At 34.6% G+C, this 18,991-nt stretch overlaps 1 protein-coding gene across 2 annotated transcripts in view; it reads left to right on the top strand.

The window, feature by feature from the left end:
* Positions 1 to 18,991, top strand: part of LOC122712530 (sestrin-1) — a 163,932-nt gene that overhangs the window by 43,476 nt on the left and 101,465 nt on the right. For both annotated transcript variants that reach the window (XM_043932256.1, XM_043932255.1), the window contains one exon: positions 4,032 to 4,061. In XM_043932256.1, the coding sequence (XP_043788191.1) occupies positions 4,032 to 4,061 (30 nt within the window). The remainder of the gene's footprint in view (positions 1 to 4,031; positions 4,062 to 18,991) is intronic.

Here is an 18,991-nt window from a genome sequence, read left to right as displayed (position 1 = left end):
AAAAAAAAAAAAAAAAAAATGATCATTTTTTTCGTTCCATTCCACGCATAATCCGCGATAATAATTTTGACCCCCTTCGAAACCATTCTCATCTACATACACAGTTTTACATTTGACCGGTTTCCGGCACGATTCCTGTGTCTCCGTTCAATTCTCTCGACCAGTTACATATTTTTTCACGGCACGAAAGCCGTCGGTGGAAAGTTGGGAAGTTTTCTTGGGCAAAGAAGTCAGCAAATGGAAAAGTTTCACCGCGTGGGATCGGTGGCGAATTGAGAAATCGAGCGAACTTTCGAGGGATGCCGATAGTGTTACACTCCGTTACTCGTTGAACGAAGAAAATGCGGAGGAGGAAAATTAACGGTGACGTTCGAATAAACGCTCGACTTCTCATATTGTTCACTATGCTCGTGAATCTTTATCAAAGATGACAATATTAATTATTTGTATTTTAATAAACAAAGATAGAAGATATAACTTCGACGAAGCTGAAATTTGAAAGTTTGAAGATTCAGTTTGGATGGGTGTTCTCGATTAATCGAGAATCGCGGAATGCCTGTTATTCGCGACAAATTTACGTGGCGAGTTTCGAATTCTGGTATCCTGCATAGTGTCTTCGATAAATCATCTGGTTGGTACGCGTGCGGAATTTTGCTAGCCTAAAATAGGAAGAGGAAAAGAGAGGATGGAACAGAATGCGTGAGAGAAATAGAGAAAAGATTTCTAAACATATACCGATGATTGATCTTACGTGTGTAAATGAGATATATTTGGAAAGAGGATATATATACGAGGATAGGTAATTAAGGCTCTATTAAACGATTCCAATCGATCAATGTAAAATATTATTTGTTTATATTTCTAATAAAATACCGAACATGTTGTACGACGATGATTCGTATATATTTTTACCTTTGACCGTTCTATCGTCATTATACGTGTCTGTTTGTGTCGGTATTTCTAATGGAACCTTTCAATGTTTTTTAATTTATATTTTATACGTTATACGTTCTTTGTATATATAAATATAGGGCAGTGATTTTTTAAATCCAGATTTCTACATGTAAATTATAGAAAGTAATAGATAATTAATGTTTCAAATAATTTTAAATATTATTCTTTTTATTATATAGATAGGAGATATATAGATAGGATTTTAAAAATTTTTCAAAAAGAAAGTGGAATAAAATTCTTTTCACTCGTATAATTAAATATTATTCGATGCATTTTGTATCTTCTTCTTTGAAACAAGAATGATAAAGAGAAATATATACGTTCAAAAATTTTACCAACTTAATTCTTATGTGCCGTAAAATAAAAAAAGATGGAAAATCACTGGCCTAGAAACATTCTAAGCTTTGATATTTCATATATAATTACAAATTCATTGCATGAATTTTTTTAATGAAATTATAACAACGCATCGAATTAAAACATCCTCGTGACGATTTAATTTCTAATTTTATTTTAGCAAATTGTAAATTTTGAATCGTCCATTTATGTTTACGTTACGCAATTTTTTAAACAAGACTGGACATCGTTCTTATCGTTATTTAATCCTACACCGATATCGATCGATTTCGATTGGCTCGCAATAAAATTGAAGTGTACCAAAGCCAATTTACGCGGCACGTTCAACGTTGAGATTTTCTTTTCGAGTGAAATAACCTCGAATAATGGTTTTAAAAACATTTCTGGTGATAACAAACGCGTTATCAAGGTAAACGAACTTCGTTTGTCGGATCGGGAACGAGAGGTCATTGTTTTTCGATATCTCGTATATTTGCTTCCTCCCTTTTTTTCACGATATCTCTTTTTTTTTTTCTCGATATCTCCACGAATCTAAAATGAATACCTCTTGAAAATACTTCGAAGAATGGAAAGAGAAGAGAAGCCACTATAAATTTTACCGGATCTCGTTTCAAATTTCGACGAAACACGGGAAAATTTAATTTGCAAATATACGGCTATTGACTCTGTAACAGTAAATTTTAATCCAACGAACGAAATTAACGGATAATTTGATGAATCTGATAGCAAATTTTTGGTTGACAGAGTGTATCGATGCTTTTTAATTAGATTCTCGAGAGGAAATTGAATTTTATATCGCGAAAAATGTGAATAATTCAACATATATATATATATTTCAATATTGGTTGCAGAATAAACGAATAAACGAATGTTAAAAAGAAAAAAAGAAAGATATCAAGGACATTCCAAGGTCATTATCGACCTTGATTTCATGAAACTCGACTCTATCGCTTGATGAGTATCAATGCCGAGTATAGCTCGATAAACTATTGTAAGCAACATGCTATTTTCTCGGTACATATTGAAAGTAGTAGCAGACAAAGGCGAGTAAATAACGCATTGATTTTAGTGTAAATGTTTGAACAGATTTCACTGATATGCATTCTTATTTCTTAAAACTTGAACGACTAAACCGACGGTTTCAAGGCGAATTGTACATTCGATATTTTTTTTTTTTGTTTCGACGTGATTTTGTTATAACATCGTTTTGAAAATGTATTTGCTTTGGTATAACTTTTGAAACAATTATTGAATTATTCTCGGAAACGATGCTCCGATGTTTCTTATTTAAAATTTAATGTAACCTTCATTTTATTATACTATGTTTCCTTTTAAATTTTTCACGTTCAGATTCGTATTATTATTTCCCTCGAGTTATTTTTTACTCAATCATTTAAAAATTTATTAAAAATTACGATAGAATTGGTTAATATATCATTTTAATACGCTCAATTTTTTTTTTTATAAATTTTTATTTCTCGGGACAAGAAGGAGATTGAGATACAGTTAATAGAGCTAAAAATTCTCATATATTCAAAGAGAGACCGCAGAGACAAACCCGATGTATAATCCAAAGACGTTCCAGTTTCATTTACGTAATGTCTCTCGTTAGTTCTCGAAGGGAATTATCATGTTTCAACATCAGACAAGGTTATTAAATATATTATATAGCATTTCTATATCGAAGTGAATCACGGTACTGCTATAGATAATCTGGATCAAGGTGAATCAAAAATCTGAAAGAATATAAAAGAATATAACACTTGAAAGAATGTAATAGCCATGTTTAACTTGTGTTTCTTCACGTTTAAATAGAATCTCATCTCGGGAAACAATCTTATAATATATTCGAGTCTACGTGGTCACGTTTGACTTCCAGGGATATCGCGATAATTTATTTTAAAATTGGAAAATAAGTCATAAAGTTGTTACCGTTTCTACGTGATGAAGGAAATTCATGAATTTCAAAGAGAGGACATTTTATTCGTTTCAATTTTATTAAAATTTGCATAGTATCTTTTTTTTATCTATCTTGTAATATAGTTTATTTAAATTTCGCGCGAGAAGAAATTTCTTCTCCTCGCTTTCACGTTATTTCGCCCGCCTCGGAACACGTATCGAGAATAATGAAGGTTAATTAGACGAGTTGACGCATCAAGCGTTAAATTAATACTAGCACGCTATCTGCAGTCTCCGGGAGAATATATTCAAACACGACAGCTGATTGCTATAAATTGGCTTCAATTTCCTTCAATTTGCAAGCAAGTAAAGAAAAAAAAAATGATATACCGTGGGCGGCATCTGCCGACTGGTCAAACTCATGTGTGGATAAAGTAGGCATTGACGTAGTTGACTAGTTTCCCTTCCTCCATTTTTCACCTAAACGTTAGTACCAAATATGTCGCCAGATGGCGCGACGATACGTCCTCTCGCGATTTGAATCCTTTCTCCAGTTCACGGTCATGCGTGTTGTTGTTCGTTATTGTGCACGTGATGTGATTGAAATTAGTTTATAATTTGTTAGTGTTATTAATTATGTGAATTCACAATATTCATATTACTTACCGAGGTAACTTTTCGCACATTCATTTATCTTATGACTCTTGATTATGGTTATATAATTTCAAATCGAATAATGAAACGTTAACCCTTGTCCGAGATAGCCATTACAAAATAGTGACGATTTATAGAACTAACTCGTATCTATCGTTTTGTTTCAGTTGCCAGATTTGAACAATCTTGATGAAAAGGTGAGTGCTATCAACGAATTCCTGTTCATCTATCACACATTAATCACGTTATCGTTTTGGTAAGTGAATATTTTTCATATAATATATATATATGATCAATTTCTCTGTAATTGCTCGAGCATATTCGAGAAATTTTGTCGCGATACTATCGAATCTCCGATTAATCTTGTCTCGAAAGAGTTTTTCGACACGTATAACGAATAATATCGTGTTTAAGAGAAGTCAGTGTCAACTATTAGATATAAGATTTCACGGTGACTTAGACATTCGAGGCAGAATTAAAGAGCTACGTGCTTGGAATCGCGAATGAGGTGTTCATGGATAGATTATATTCTCGCAAAGAGACTTATATAATCCCCATGAAAAAGATACACACGAAACCATTAAGAACGTTTCGAGGCAGAAGCACGTGGCTTACGAGCCTGTTGTTAGTGCTGGTAAACATTTTCGAAAGCAATTCCCGCGTCTCTCAACCTGCGCGCGCATGTTCCTGAATTTGTTTCATGGATTATTTCACGGACATTTGAAACGAAAATACTGCATCTCATAAAAAATGGAGAATTATTACATTAACAGAGTTTTTACTTTGGCATAATAGCATAACGTTTATATTTTTCTTTCCGGTTATTTAAGAATTTATTTAAAAAATTAAAATATCAAAATTCTTTTCTTTGAAATATTTTAATATTTATTTAAGAGTTTTTTAGGTTAAGATAGAATTAGAATTAAGATATATAATCAATTATTTAATTCAATTTTTTTAGAAATATAACTTATTTTCATTTCAAATTTATAATTAATTGATCAATTAGTTAGTTTAGTTACTAATTTGATAGTAATATTTCTATTCACTCCTAGATGGACAGTTTTCATTTTGTTTTCCATCAAGTAATTAGTTAAAAAATCATATTTTATCTTATTTAAGATGTATAGGATAGAAGTATAGGATAGAGGTATAGGATAAGATAGAAGGCTCATTGAATTGTTTGCACAATTCATTTATTAATTAAAAGAAAAAAACTGATTATCTATAGTTATAATGGTGAATATATAAATAGAGAAGAGCTTATTTTTAATTCATTTAATTCTATTAATTAATATATCATACAAAATTTCATTTTTATTTCTTTACATGATACAAAATTAAAATGCATCATGTAATAAATTTATATCTATCTAAAATAAAAGAATACTTGCATATAAATATAAGTTAAGCACTTTCTCTATTTACTTTTTTACCATTGTATCTATTTTGTCTTTGCATCAGCTTTGATAAAGTACAGGTGTTCTTTTATTAATTTATTAATCTCATTGATATCATGTGTGTTGTATTTATTAGCTATACATTAATATTAATGATATTTATAGTAGATACGTTTAAGTACATTATAAGTAATTAGAATTAAATGGAATAATTGTGAGGTTAAATTTATCCAAGCTATACATAGTATAACGATTTATTACAAGATTAGAGCTAGGATGTTTAATCAACATATGATTCTCTTTGATCCAAACAATTTTTTATATATATTTCATTTTTTTTATGGAATATAATCATCGATCAAGTTTTTTACTGTTTCTATCTATATTTCTTGTTTTTACCTATGACAATTATAACTCGTCATTGCATATTCTAATACTAAATCATCATGACGAATGATAATTGTCATTTGAGGCCAACAGGTTAATCACAATATAATCAATCAATTTTTACCAATTTACTGATTATTTATTTACTATTATTTACCGCTTATTCGAATTGCACAAGCTACGATTTTCACGATAATTTACAATTGGCCCATTATCCATGAAAATAGTCTGGGGATCGGGTAACGTAGGTGGTGCCACGCGGAAACGAATGATTAAGATAATCGATTGTGAAATTACGAGCACTCCTTCGATTGATTAGCGACACACGAGAAAGAGAGAGAGAGAAAAGAAATTCGATTTATTGTTCGATTCAATCTTCGGTTGCTATCCTTTATGGTGTATCTCTTGCGTCACCGGTTCGCGTTCGAACATCGTGTTTCTCGTTCGAAATGCAATTATTTGGGTAGAGAGTAAGGAACGGTCCGACAAAAGCAGAGGGAAAAATGTTTCAATCGAGTAAATTGAGCGACTACGTGACCGCCATCACGTTAAATTTATCGACGGATGATGTAAAAAAAAAAAAAAGAAAAAAATAAATGATCAGAGTCCGCTATCAAAGCCTGCAATATTGATCATGATCATCTTGATCGAATTTTTTTTTTTTTTTTTTCTTTTTTTTGATCGAAGTAAGATCGAATTTGATGGAACGTGTTATTCGAACGAAATAACGTTTTGAATTGATATAAATATATACATATGTATGTATAAGTATGTACATTATCGCTTGTTTCTCTCATTGTATGTCGTCATTTCCAGACCGATTACGCGGAAAACATCGTTTTACGGAAATCGAATTAGTTTCAGGAAACAACGAGATGGGCGTCACGTCCTCCCCTTGAAACGAATTCTGTGAATGTTTCCAATTATATTTCGAGGGCCTCGAGCAATTTAGTATTGGATTTCCGTGGGGTGAACGTGACAAATTTCTCTCGTCTCCTTCTATTTCATACAAATATAGAATATTCTTATCTGTATATCAGTTTGAATAAGGAATTCTTCGTTTGTGGGGACGAAAGAAACTATAAGCGTGATAATTTAGCTAGTTTTAACGAATACTTTTGTCATCTATTAGGCTAATTTCCTTTTTTTTTTTTTTTTTAAATTTTTATTTTATCTTCGAAATAAGATTTCGATCGAGAGAACTTGAAGAAGGTATCGTATCTTTATTTATTTTCTTGTTTTTTCAAAATAATATTCTGGCAATACGAAAATGTCGGTAGTGGAATATAATTAGATTTGAATTTATGATGTATTTACAATATTTGTCGGGTTATTCTAATATTATTTATGCGAAATAAACAAGATGAGAATGTGGATCAATGTTAAATAATATTAGTTTATATTAATTTTTCCTTATTTTAAAAATAAATAAAAATTACCTCGACTCGAATCTTGTTCTAATGATGAAATAAAACTTTGAAAAAATAGATATCGTCACTAGATTAAATACAAATAATAAAGAATTATTAGTTGTTTCCTATTAATTCGGAATAATAGAAATTAATATTCAATTCGAAATTGAACAATGAGAATTTCTGCGAATTCGAGTAATATCTGAAAGTATCTGAAAAAGTATTGAATAACAATACAACGCAAATATTGAAATGCAAGATAATCAAATACAAAATGACAGAACATAAAACTCGTTACATATCTCGTAAACAAGGTCAAATAAGATATACAGTCAGTCAAAAATGTCTTGGTACACCTTGCGCGAGCTCGAGTAATAAATCATGTTATCAAGATTAATAAAAATTCATTTTAAAACTATAATATTCAAAATCAAAATAAATATTTTAAAATGTTTAAAATGACTTAATACGTTAAATCGAATATATCCAATGAAATTAAATTTTTTTTTTTTTTTCCCTTTACAAGAAAATTTTATCTTTACATCGTAGTGTATTTTATCAGAAAAAAAAAAAAAAGGAAAAAAAAGAAATGAAAAATACGATCATCTTAAATTATCGTGATAAATGGTTCAGCTATAAATTCTCATATCTAAAATTGAGCATCAACTTGTTTATACATAACTAAGAATAAATTCCTCAACAAGCATAATCAAATCAATCCTATTCCAATCTCTATTCGTCGTTCAGATTCACATTCAAAGTTCAGAATTCGCGATTACACAAAAAAGGTTTTGCAATCGTTCGATTTTTATTCGTTTTCTTTTCAAATATTGAAAAACCGATAATTCTCTTCGTCGATCATAATCTTTCAAAACGATCGATATGTGTCTGCTCGAGTTTACCTAGACCTGCGCAACATCACGCGTAATAGTCCTCACCGCGTTACGCAATTGAGCTCGCGGAATAATTCCCTTCAATTCCACGACAACGTTACTCATTATCTACTTAACTCGGTCATCGAACTCTCTCTCTCTCTCTCTCTCTCTCTCTCTCTCTCTCTCTGCCGCTTTTTATCGCTTATCCTCGCAACTACGTGTACGTTTTTTTTTTTAAAAATTAAAATTATTCTAAGAAGAGGGAAATAGAAAAATATCGGTTTTCTTTTCTCGAGATCGAAGATCGAGATCTGAGATCGTCGTCACTTGCGATTTCCTTGCGAGTCGTCAACAAGAACAGCTATTCGGGTTAATGCTTCTTGGCAAGCGAGGCAACCGGTCGTTGAGCTCGTTGAAATTTATAAAAGAAATAATCAAATTTATTCGAAAATTTCTACGACGATGTTAGAAACAGAGCGCACACAGTTCACACAGCGAGCTACAATGTAAACGCGCCTGAAATCGTTGCACGTCTCGATCGAACAATTCATATTATATATTCAAAGAAGCAAAGTCTTGAAATTTAAGGGATGATCCATCGATCGGTCAAGATAATTCCTGTCGTTTCAATAAAATAGAATAAAGAATCGAGTTTATAAAACTTAACGTAACGATAGCTGCAAGCGATTGGTTGTTTTTGAAATTGGACGAAATTCGGCGAATTAGAACTTCGCGTCTCGAATATATATAATTCAAGATATCAATTTATAAGTCTAATCTAACATTCTACTTATTCATATGAAACGAGAAGTGTCTTATTACCATTCGCAAAACTCGATAAAACTCCCTTTAACTCCCGAGTCAGAATTCTTCGCCGAAATCTAATACTCTCTCATCATCAATCAAATTATCCCCCCGAAGCATCTTCATAGACAAGATTGTTTAAAATCTTGGCGCGAACGCGATGTTTCTCCCTTCCCGAGGAAAGAATCCTTACCTTAACCATCGTGTTAAAAAAAAAAAAGAAAAAGAAGAAGAAGAAGAACGAACAGGATCCCCAGAAGAAACTCGGCAAGTTTTAAACCCGACACGAGGTAAGCAAACATTGTTGCTAATTATATCGAATTTAGAAGAAGCCCTAGTTTCCGTGCCAACGGGACGCTTTCCCCCGTCCCTCGTTCTCGGTTCGAGGCCCACCGTCCAAAAATCCCTCGCCTCGAGATTTACGCCGTTTCGTTCGTTTTTGTCGAGGGCCGTCCCCTCCGTATTTTTCGCCCGAGGGAGTTTTTCACCCGATCGATTTCGAATATTCTCTGAAAACGCCCTCGGGAAACGCTTTCGACCCCCGCGATCGCGGCCCCCCGTGAAGCGCGGTCGAAGGTACGCGTGCCCACAACGCGTATTTACAACGTGATTTTAAAACAAACTCTCACTCTTTGAAAGTTGATTCGTGCCTTAGTTGCGTAAAACCCTTTTCCCCCCTCCTTTCTCCCTCTCCCCCCCCCTCCTTTCCTTTCGACGAGCGATCCGTGGTGGTGGTGGTGGTGGTGGTGGTGGTGGAGAACAGAGGCGCGCGCGCTCGTTTGCATACTGGCTGCATCGAAGAACCGGCCGTAGGTGCCTTTAGAGGTTAAGAAAATATCTGTGTCACCCGTGCACCCCTCCCCCTCCCGATCGGCCGACCGGTTGCCAGATAGTCGTTGTAAACAGGATGGAATTCGCATGCATATTCAAGCGGAGCGTGGCGCGGCGGAGAGCATCGAGGTCGATCGGCGATCGCTTCTATGGTGATCGGATCGACGAGAGAGAGAGAGAGAGAGAGAGAGAGAGAGAGAGAGGGAGGGAGAGAGATCGGCGATGATTTTTCGGTGAAAGTGAATTTCGGTCTGGCCATTTCGGGGGAGGGGAGGAAGGGAGGGGAGGATTGAATTTTAGGGGTTCACCGAGATGGGATCGATAATACATAATGCGTGTTCGTAAATAACGTTATGGGGTTGTAAATTTGTAGAATCATAAGAGGATAACGAGAACAATTTTTTGATAAAAGGGATAATTGAGGAGGTATAGTTTTTCTTTTATTGGAATGATAGATATAGGAAATATATTTTGAATGTATTAACAATTAAAAATTTCTTCTCCAATCGTTTTCCTCTTCTTTTATGTTAATTCTTCATGTTAATTATTAGAATATATGAGTGTAATATGAAGAGTAAATAGGGAGGACGGTTTAGAATATTTTTCAATTTTTACGTAAACAGGAAGATGGCGGTTTGTTAGGCTAGCTTATCGATAATTAGCGTAATACCGATTCTTAAGGGGGATATTCATTTATATAGCTTGTTAAATACGCTCTTAATTCCTGTTCGAAACTCAGTCTCTCTCGTCGAGTTCCGCCAAGGCGGCTCTTCAAATTATAAACACGTTGCAAACTTTACGTAACTTCTGTACCAGCCTTGTTTCCCTAATCGTTTGCCAACTTCATAATCCTCCCTTTTAGAAATCTTTAATTAACTCCCTCGACGAAAATATAATTATATCCACGAATTGGATCGTCCCTTCCTCGTTTAATCATCCCGTCGTTAGCTTCGAGATCGTCGAGTCGAATTTTGAAAAACAGGGAAACGAGTTCACGTTTTCGAATCGAAAGAGGAACATAACGATCGTGTCTGGCATGATCGGCGCAAACAATTCCACATTAGGTATTATCTATTAAACGCATAATGACGAACATTCATACACACATATACACACACACACATATATGTGCATCCACACACACACATACGACCCGTATATGGCTGGTCTTGATAGGCAACAGTGGTTGCCAAATCGCGATTGCTATTAATAAGCGGGTAATCATTTGCGTAACAGGTTGCTCCGTCTTTGCTTGGAACCACCCCTCGATTCGATCGAGCATGTTTCGCGATTTCGAGAATTTTTATTATCGGCCAAAAATTATTTTTCTGCTCGTGTTCGATATACGATCGAATCCTCTGCTAATTTTTCTGTTAATCAATAAGTGGAATTTTAATTTAGGAATTTTAGGATCTATTCAGATTTTAGTTTTCTACCTTGATAATATTTTAATCTGATTTTTATTTAAATTTTTGAATTCCATCTGGGTTCTATTTTTTTTTTTTTATATAATTTTCTATTAAAATTGGCGTAGTTTTGCATCTGCATAAATAAATAGACTTTTCTTAACACAATTTTGTACAAGGTAATATTATTGAAATAACAGGTTGATAATTTGTAGGAAAATGCATATTGTATAGCACGTTATTTACTTGTTTTAAAAAAAGAATTTAAAATATTAAAAATTCTTTTCGCTCTTTTCATTCTTGCGAGAATTATCGTTCTTTTCCTGCGCAAAAAAAAAAAAAAAAAAAAAAAAAGAGGAAAAAAAGAAAAATTCATAAAAAGAGCACAATGGTAATATTTTCAAATAACCTTGGAATAATGAAAAAACAGAAAATTCCACGTTTCTCGCTTGCGACTATGAATTATTTCAAGGTAAACTTAAAAAGTAAACTTTCCGATACAGTGCCATTGTCTAGAAAATCGGTAATAAATTAGTCATGCGTCGTTCGATATCTACTAGATGGAACTTTGGTAATAAGACAAATCGAATGGCGCTAATAAAGAACATTGGTTGTTTATCGGCCTCATATTGATCACGAATAGAACGAATCATAGATCACGTATGACAAGCGTCTCATTGATGCGATCGAATTAACGGGTTAAAAATAGCTGTTCATCTATTACAGGTGCTTTAACATGGCTAATAATGGGCAGGGTTATCTTCGATCTTTTAATCATCGAATTTTATCCTAAACTTCCGAATTTTTCAAAAAAAAAAATTATTAATCAAAAATTATCGAGTTTCAATTATCGATTCACAATCACGAAAGATATATTAAATTATTTCTCGATAATGATGATAAAATTCGAAATTTGGTTATTTAAATTATCGATTATCACAAGAACTCGAGATGAGTATGTTTTTAAACTAGAATATCTAACAATATTTGCATTCTGGAACGTATCTTAGGATCTTAGAAATAGAATAGGATCTTATAATATAATCTAGTATTTAATCCTTTAATATTCGAAAATTGAATTAAGAATTTTAGTTCTTCCTCCAATTTTAGATTATCCCAATTTTAGAATCGTTTATCCAAACAGATTTGATCTCTGGATAGTTTTAAACGATCGACATTTTATTTAAAAAAAAAAATAATGCAAAATTTTATTTCAAGTTTCCTCTGATAAATGATCCTCTTATCGATTAAACGTACATTTCATTTAAAAAATAACACAATTTCTTCCCCCTTTCTCTTAATATAAAAATATTTTTTTACAATAACTCTCTCCAATAATTCATCATCTCCAATAATTCTCTTATCTTACAACAAGATAAAATAAATGATAAGATGAATTATTACTCGCGATCTCACTGTTTTTTTCCTTCACCGGTTTTAAATCCACGCGATTTAACCACGCGTTTCGCACTTACGTAAAACGGAATGTTTACTCGGCCAATTGTGTTCCTTTGTCTGTAGCTTTCTCACGTTCTCTAGCGTGTCTTTTATTCGCCGATAAATATAGACGATTACTCGCGCACCGCGTGGAAAACTGACCTCGGATCAACGATGAAAAACGGAAAACCGAGCGATGGCGGGTTTCCGTTATTAATCCCTCGATTATCGTAATTAAAAAAATAAAAACGATAAATTCAATAGAGAGGGAGTGAGGAGAGGAGAAGGGAGGAGGGGGGAGACAAATTTGCGCGTCCAATGAATTTTCTGTCTCGCTCTAATTGTTTATTCGAGTCTCTCGCTCGAGTCGAAAGACGATCAACAAACCGAGCCGTTGAACGGTGAAAAGGTTACGGCGAAACGTAAATACACAAAAGGCGTAAATTTCGAGCCGTTATCATTACACGTAGAGGCGTTGGACGGGAAACAGTGTCGTTGTGGAATCGTGGCGAGAGAGAAAATTTTTTCCCGAATACGATTATTGTCACGGCGTTGCACATCTGGAACGATATTCGATCGTCTTACCGCCCAGATTGCACGCAACGATACACTGCGACGAGCGCGTTCCAAAGTTGGGTGCACCAGAGTGATTGATAAACGAGATCGGCTAACTAGGGTGGGCCGCAAGCACTCCCTTGCCCTCGATGGATTCTTGCAGCCTGTACTTTGCCTGGTAAATGTAATTATTCGCGGTCAGATTGAAGTTGTCTAGATGTTGCGTCGGTGTTTATTACGCGCGCGTTTTACGGATGGGTGAAGTGAAACGTGAAAATAATTTCCAACGGAACGAAAACGTTGTCGTTTTTTTTTTTTTTTTTTTAATATCGATACCTATTTTTCACTTAAACACACGATCATTATACTCGAGAAAATCAGATCGAAGGAAATTATTATTGTATTGTTTACAATGTAGAGTAAATTTATTTTTGTGGAGAAAGGATATTCGAAATCGTATTCACAAATTATAAAAAAAATATTCGTGTAATATAGGAATTCTTTTATATCGAATTCGTGTTAATGTAGAATTTTCGCGTGAAAATTTATTATCTTGCAACTTCGCGAGATCGAATCCTTTGCTCACAGATGTTCCGAAATAGATTTCGTTCGTTGAAGGGAGCTGCCATTAACACACTTTCTTTATCTCGTTTTCTCGTAAACGGGAAAGAGAAAGCGGAAAGGAGAAGCCGCGAATACAGAATCGGAGATATGGCGTATTTTTGTAACGTGTCGTGGGAGACGTGCGCGCGTGTTGTCTCGGGAAGAGGAATCGGGTTTTAGCATCTAGAAAAGCATCGGAAGGCAAATGTTTCGGAATAACAGAATAATGAGGCTATTAACGGAGCTATAGAGCATCGCCGTTGCCAATGTATCTTCGAGTTGGTGAATTATTCTCTCCGCGTTTCCTTTCCAAACATATCAATCCATCGAGCGATCGGATAAATAAATTATCGAACGATAAATGCCCCCCCCTAAACCACGAATTCTCAACATGCGAACCGTCGAAAGAGGGTTTATATTATACTTGTTCGATTAATATTATTTTAAATTGGAAAATTTTCGATACTTGTTTATTTCAATCACTCGTTATTCACTCGTGAGAATAGAAGTTAATTAGTTTACTTGAGCGAAAATAAATAATAGTTAAATAGAATTAGTAATTAGAAAGAAGTATAGTATTAGTTTTATCGTAATTAATACTGTTTTGCAATTATTTTTTCTCGGTTTATTAAAAATAGAGGGAATAGTGTGAATTTATCTTGATAAGATACGAATATTAAAGATTTATCGTACATCCGTTTTATATTTCGTTGTGTCACGATTTCGATGCTATTTTTTTTTTTTTTTTTTATTCTCAAGTGATACGTTGATTAAAAATAATAATTATTCTTCCGAGAAGAGAAATTGTATTCGGTGTATATTATAGAAAGTCGGGTTTCGAGAATTAGAAAAGAATACATCGCGAGCGAGTTCGAGAGTGAAAATTATTATTTTCCAACGCGTAACGAGAGTGCAATTATTTTTGATCGATAATGCTAAGATTTGAGCACGGTTCGCGAAATTTCGATAAACGAGGCGGATCGTCTCCTACGCGTATAATTCGAAAGATTTTATTTAGAACATCGTAGTTAGAACAACGATTACGAAAATTGCCGTGATACATTTGCGAAAGAATGCGAAAGACGAACAACTCCTCTCGATTCCAAATCCTACGCAACATTTTCCGGAAGAGGGTCATTTTTTTTATCGAACGAATGCTCTAGGGATTGGCAGGCATGAAACGAATTATTGAGATACAGTCATCCCTCGATTTACATCGTGATTATTTTATTTCGACAAAAGTCTTAATAAATAAATATTCGTCCAACTTGTTTCATCTTCAAATGTAATATTCAAATTTTTCTACAAAAATGATAAAAATGTAATAATAAGTTGGGGATGACTGGTTAATTCTTCTAAAAAAATCCTACGTATTATATGATAAAATCGTATTATATAAATAAACATCCCTTATATTTCTTCTCATCCACGTACTCGATCCACGCAATCGTGAACAGATTAAACGTCACGATGGCACGTGAATCAAGGTGTGGGCGTCGTATTAAGAGAGATTTAGAAATTCCATCGTGTTTTTCGTGTTCCGCGTCGAATTCGATAAAAAGTATCTCTCTCTCTCTCTCTCTCTCTCTCTCTCTCTATCTTTCGATTCTGTTCGCCTTCTCCTTCGAGGCACGTGCTTCTGTTTGTAAGCGAGTGGCGCCAAACAGGCATCAAGACACTCTGTGTGTGTCCCACATAGGATTTTATTCGCCGGTATTCACGTTCACCGTATGTATTATTGCCACACACGAGGAAGAGAGCCGTTCGAGAAAACGAAGGTGGAACTTTTAATAGCCGGTTTCGGTGCGCGAAGGACAACCGGGGCGAGCATATGTGCTCTTTGCCACGAAGAGGACTCGAATAACACGAGGAGGCAGACCGGTTCTTCCGATCGATCAATCTTCCCCCGTCGAAGTGGGGGTGTTGAAAAGAGGTGGCCTTTTCCTTTTCCCTCTCGAACTTATGCAATTTATCGGGCTCGTTTATTGCCAGCCATCGAGCGTGATGCAACCGTTGAAAAGTAACGATATCATCGGATGTGGACGATGCTTGCTTCTTTCGAGGAGGGACGTGGAAGGGATACGTGGCCATTTTTCTTTTTCTTGAGTAATTTTTCGAGTTTGCCAGTTGATGTAATTGAACGATTTTTATCTCGAGTTTAGAATAGACAAACTTGCGCAAGTCGAACTTTGTTTATTATATATAGGAGTGGAATTTCGAAAGAAAAAAAAAAACGAAGCTTCTGGGCATCGCGAATTTTCTTCGATTTAATTTGTTCGAATCACTCGAGAATTTTTATTATTATTAGGTAGAAACTTTATAACTCGAAGAACTTTTAACTCTTTCGACAATATTTCCCTTCCAAGTTCCATAATCCTTTTTTTTTTTTTTTTTATTAAAGAAAAATTGTCATAAGATTTCTGATGGGACACAAGCTTTCTTTCACTATTGCTTATTACTTTATATTCATAAGCGATATGATACTATGATATCCTATTATCATTCATCATATTCTATTCCAAGACAAAGAAATAACTTTTTAAAAGAAAGCTTGTGTCATATTACAAGATCCAATTAAGATTTCCGGCGATATCTTACTTTTCACTATACTACTTTCTCTACATTTTTTTTTTTTTTCGCAATCATCCGATATTTTACAAGAAATATCCTATATCTCGCTCCACTTTTCATCTTCTGCAAGGATAATAATGGAAACCCAGGATGGCCATTCGTAACCTTGTCGTAAACAAAAATGGAAAATTATTATCGCGATAACGAGAGTGGTTCAATTATAGAATTATCAAGGACGCGATTAATATTTCGCGCACCGCCTCGATGCATCGCACCGATCAGAACCTCGATGCCTCCTTGACTCTCTTATTTGTCGATTCGACCGAATCGAGTTAAACGTCGCTGTCTATTAAATCCTTGAACAATGATTCCACGCGTATTCCTGTGATTTAACACCTTGACGAGAGATAAAAATGTGGAAATAACAACTCGAACAACTGGCGTGTATCTTCGTGTGCAAGGATAATTGAGGAAAAGAAGAAAGAAAAAAAAAAAAAAAGAAAAAGAAAAAGAAAAAGAAAAACTTCGCTAATTGCCAACTTTTAACACCGTTTATGTAAATATCGTTAGCATAAATGTATGTACATTTATACGTTATATTATATGTATATTATATCTATATAGGTTGTGGAAAGAGAATTTAAAACGCGATAGAGGGATAGAGGTAAAAATTGATGTGCAAATACGTTTCGATAATTTGTTTATTAAATTTATAAACAATTTGATTTTTACACCGGCTGAGCAAAAAGATAGAATATATAAGGGAAATGGAGACACTTCTCTTGCTCCGTTTCATCCAGTAAGATTAAATTACTTTGTAAGTTTAATAAAATAAACAGATTTTTGCCACATCAATTTTTTCACTTTTCAAAGAATTGTATCTTACATTCCGAAGAATTGTATCTTCTTCCTATATTTTTGTTCGAATAACATACGTATATCTCATACGAAGACTGCATGTAACGTTACATGTAATGATAATAATGACGTTTATCGAGTCTATCGCGAATAAAATTACAATTCCGACTGTATTCACGCGCGATAAGAGGAGAGGGGAGAAGGGAAAAGAAAATCTTGGCTAATTGATAACTTTTAGCACTGTCCGACATTAGCATAAATGTGCATACATGCCACGAGGAAATTGTTATATTGTCAGATATAACCAGTCACCAGTTTATCGAGCCCCACGGAATTGCGTTTTAACCCAATCACCCGTGAACGCGTGTCAAACGCGGCGCGTTTATCGTCTAGTCATTTAAATATCGATTCGATCATTGTGTAAATTCATCCTTAGTGAAATCGAAAATTGTGAGAAAAAAAAAATATTCAAATATATTTGCCTTCTCTTTCGATTTCAATCGAAGAAGTTCGAAAGAAAAAGTGCATCCATATTACAAAATACAAAAATACAAAAGTATTTATTCGTTTTTTTTTTTTTTTCTAGATACTTTTAAATATATCGATCGATTGAAAATACGAAAAGATTGCGACGTTTGATGGCGAAAAAAAAAAAAAAAAAAAAAAAGAAAAAAAATAAAACAACGTAGCATCGCACGGTTAAATATATTCATCGATATGCAAATTTCAAGGCGGCAACAGTCGCGTGCCACCACCACGTACGGGATCGTCTACTCCGTTTTTAGACTTCGTCCACGGTTGTTTTGAACATTTTCTGATTAATCGATCCACGTCGTTCGTCTCGCTCGTTTCCCGCTTATTTACTCGCGCAACGATCAACCACCCACGCGATGCGCTCGGCTATCTCTTTTCCGCCCGCTCTTTTCCTCTTTCCTTTTCCCCCTCGACTACCCTTTGAACCGAGAGACTTATCTCTAATTTATAATTAGCCACGCGAGGACGAGGCATACCGAAAGCCATCGAAACATATTCACATTTCTCCCTTGAACATGAGTTATTCACGCGGCGATTGTTATGCAAAATTCCTTCCCTCCATGCTGTCTGCGATTTCGATCTTCCGGCATTGCGGATACACGTTTCTGTGTATCTGCCGTTAAGTCGTTAACTCGCCAAGTTTTGCGTGTACGCGATTATAGATAGACGCTGAATTTATTAATATTTTGCAATTTTCAATTTTCTTCGGTAGAATAGAGATTTTTTTCGTTTCGAACGTCATTTCGATTTTTATTTGCTTAGGTTTAACTTTGAATAATGATATTAAGATCATTTTTCTTTTTTTTCTTTCATAGCATTCTTCTTTCGAAGCAAACAAAGACGAAAGATCGAATTTTCAACTGATGAATTAAAAATCGATTACCTTTCAAAACGATATACCTTTCATCCCCCAAAAAATAAATAGATAAGTCGATAAAGGAAGGTTTAGTGGATAGGGTACGAGCATCTTGGAAAATTAGAGCCACGATATTCCACGGATTCCCGTGGGACGCGTGCACCGACATCCGTCCACTGTCAACAGGGGCATCCAGTCGTTTGACACAATTACCGATCGCCAAGACTCGGAGCAGAAGGTCAATCGGACGATTAAGTGACCCTTTCGCGAGGTTTTATCGAATTTTTCCTACGTTTCTTTCGACCCTTGTATCTCTCCCCTCCAATTCGATTTGCTCTCTTTTTCATCTTTCCCGCCTCGATATCATATTCTGCGCACAGCCTCCTATCATCGCGGTTTTATCATCACGCTCGTCAATAAATCGTCGAACCCACTTACCCTGATAAGCGGCACGATCAAAAAAAAATAAAAAAAAGAAAAAATCGGCATGGCATGCGACTGCGCTTTTACGCTTTTACGTTCTTCTTCCCTCCTTTCATCTTCTCCTCTTGTCTCGTTTGTATAATTAGCACATAAAACAAAAATACTCGTACGAGCG

This window comes from Apis laboriosa, unplaced genomic scaffold, assembly GCF_014066325.1.
Source record: "Apis laboriosa isolate Shangri-la unplaced genomic scaffold, ASM1406632v1 scaffold202_cov151, whole genome shotgun sequence".
Taxonomy (NCBI): domain Eukaryota; kingdom Metazoa; phylum Arthropoda; class Insecta; order Hymenoptera; family Apidae; genus Apis; species Apis laboriosa.
This window is presented reverse-complemented; position numbering and strand designations above follow the sequence as displayed.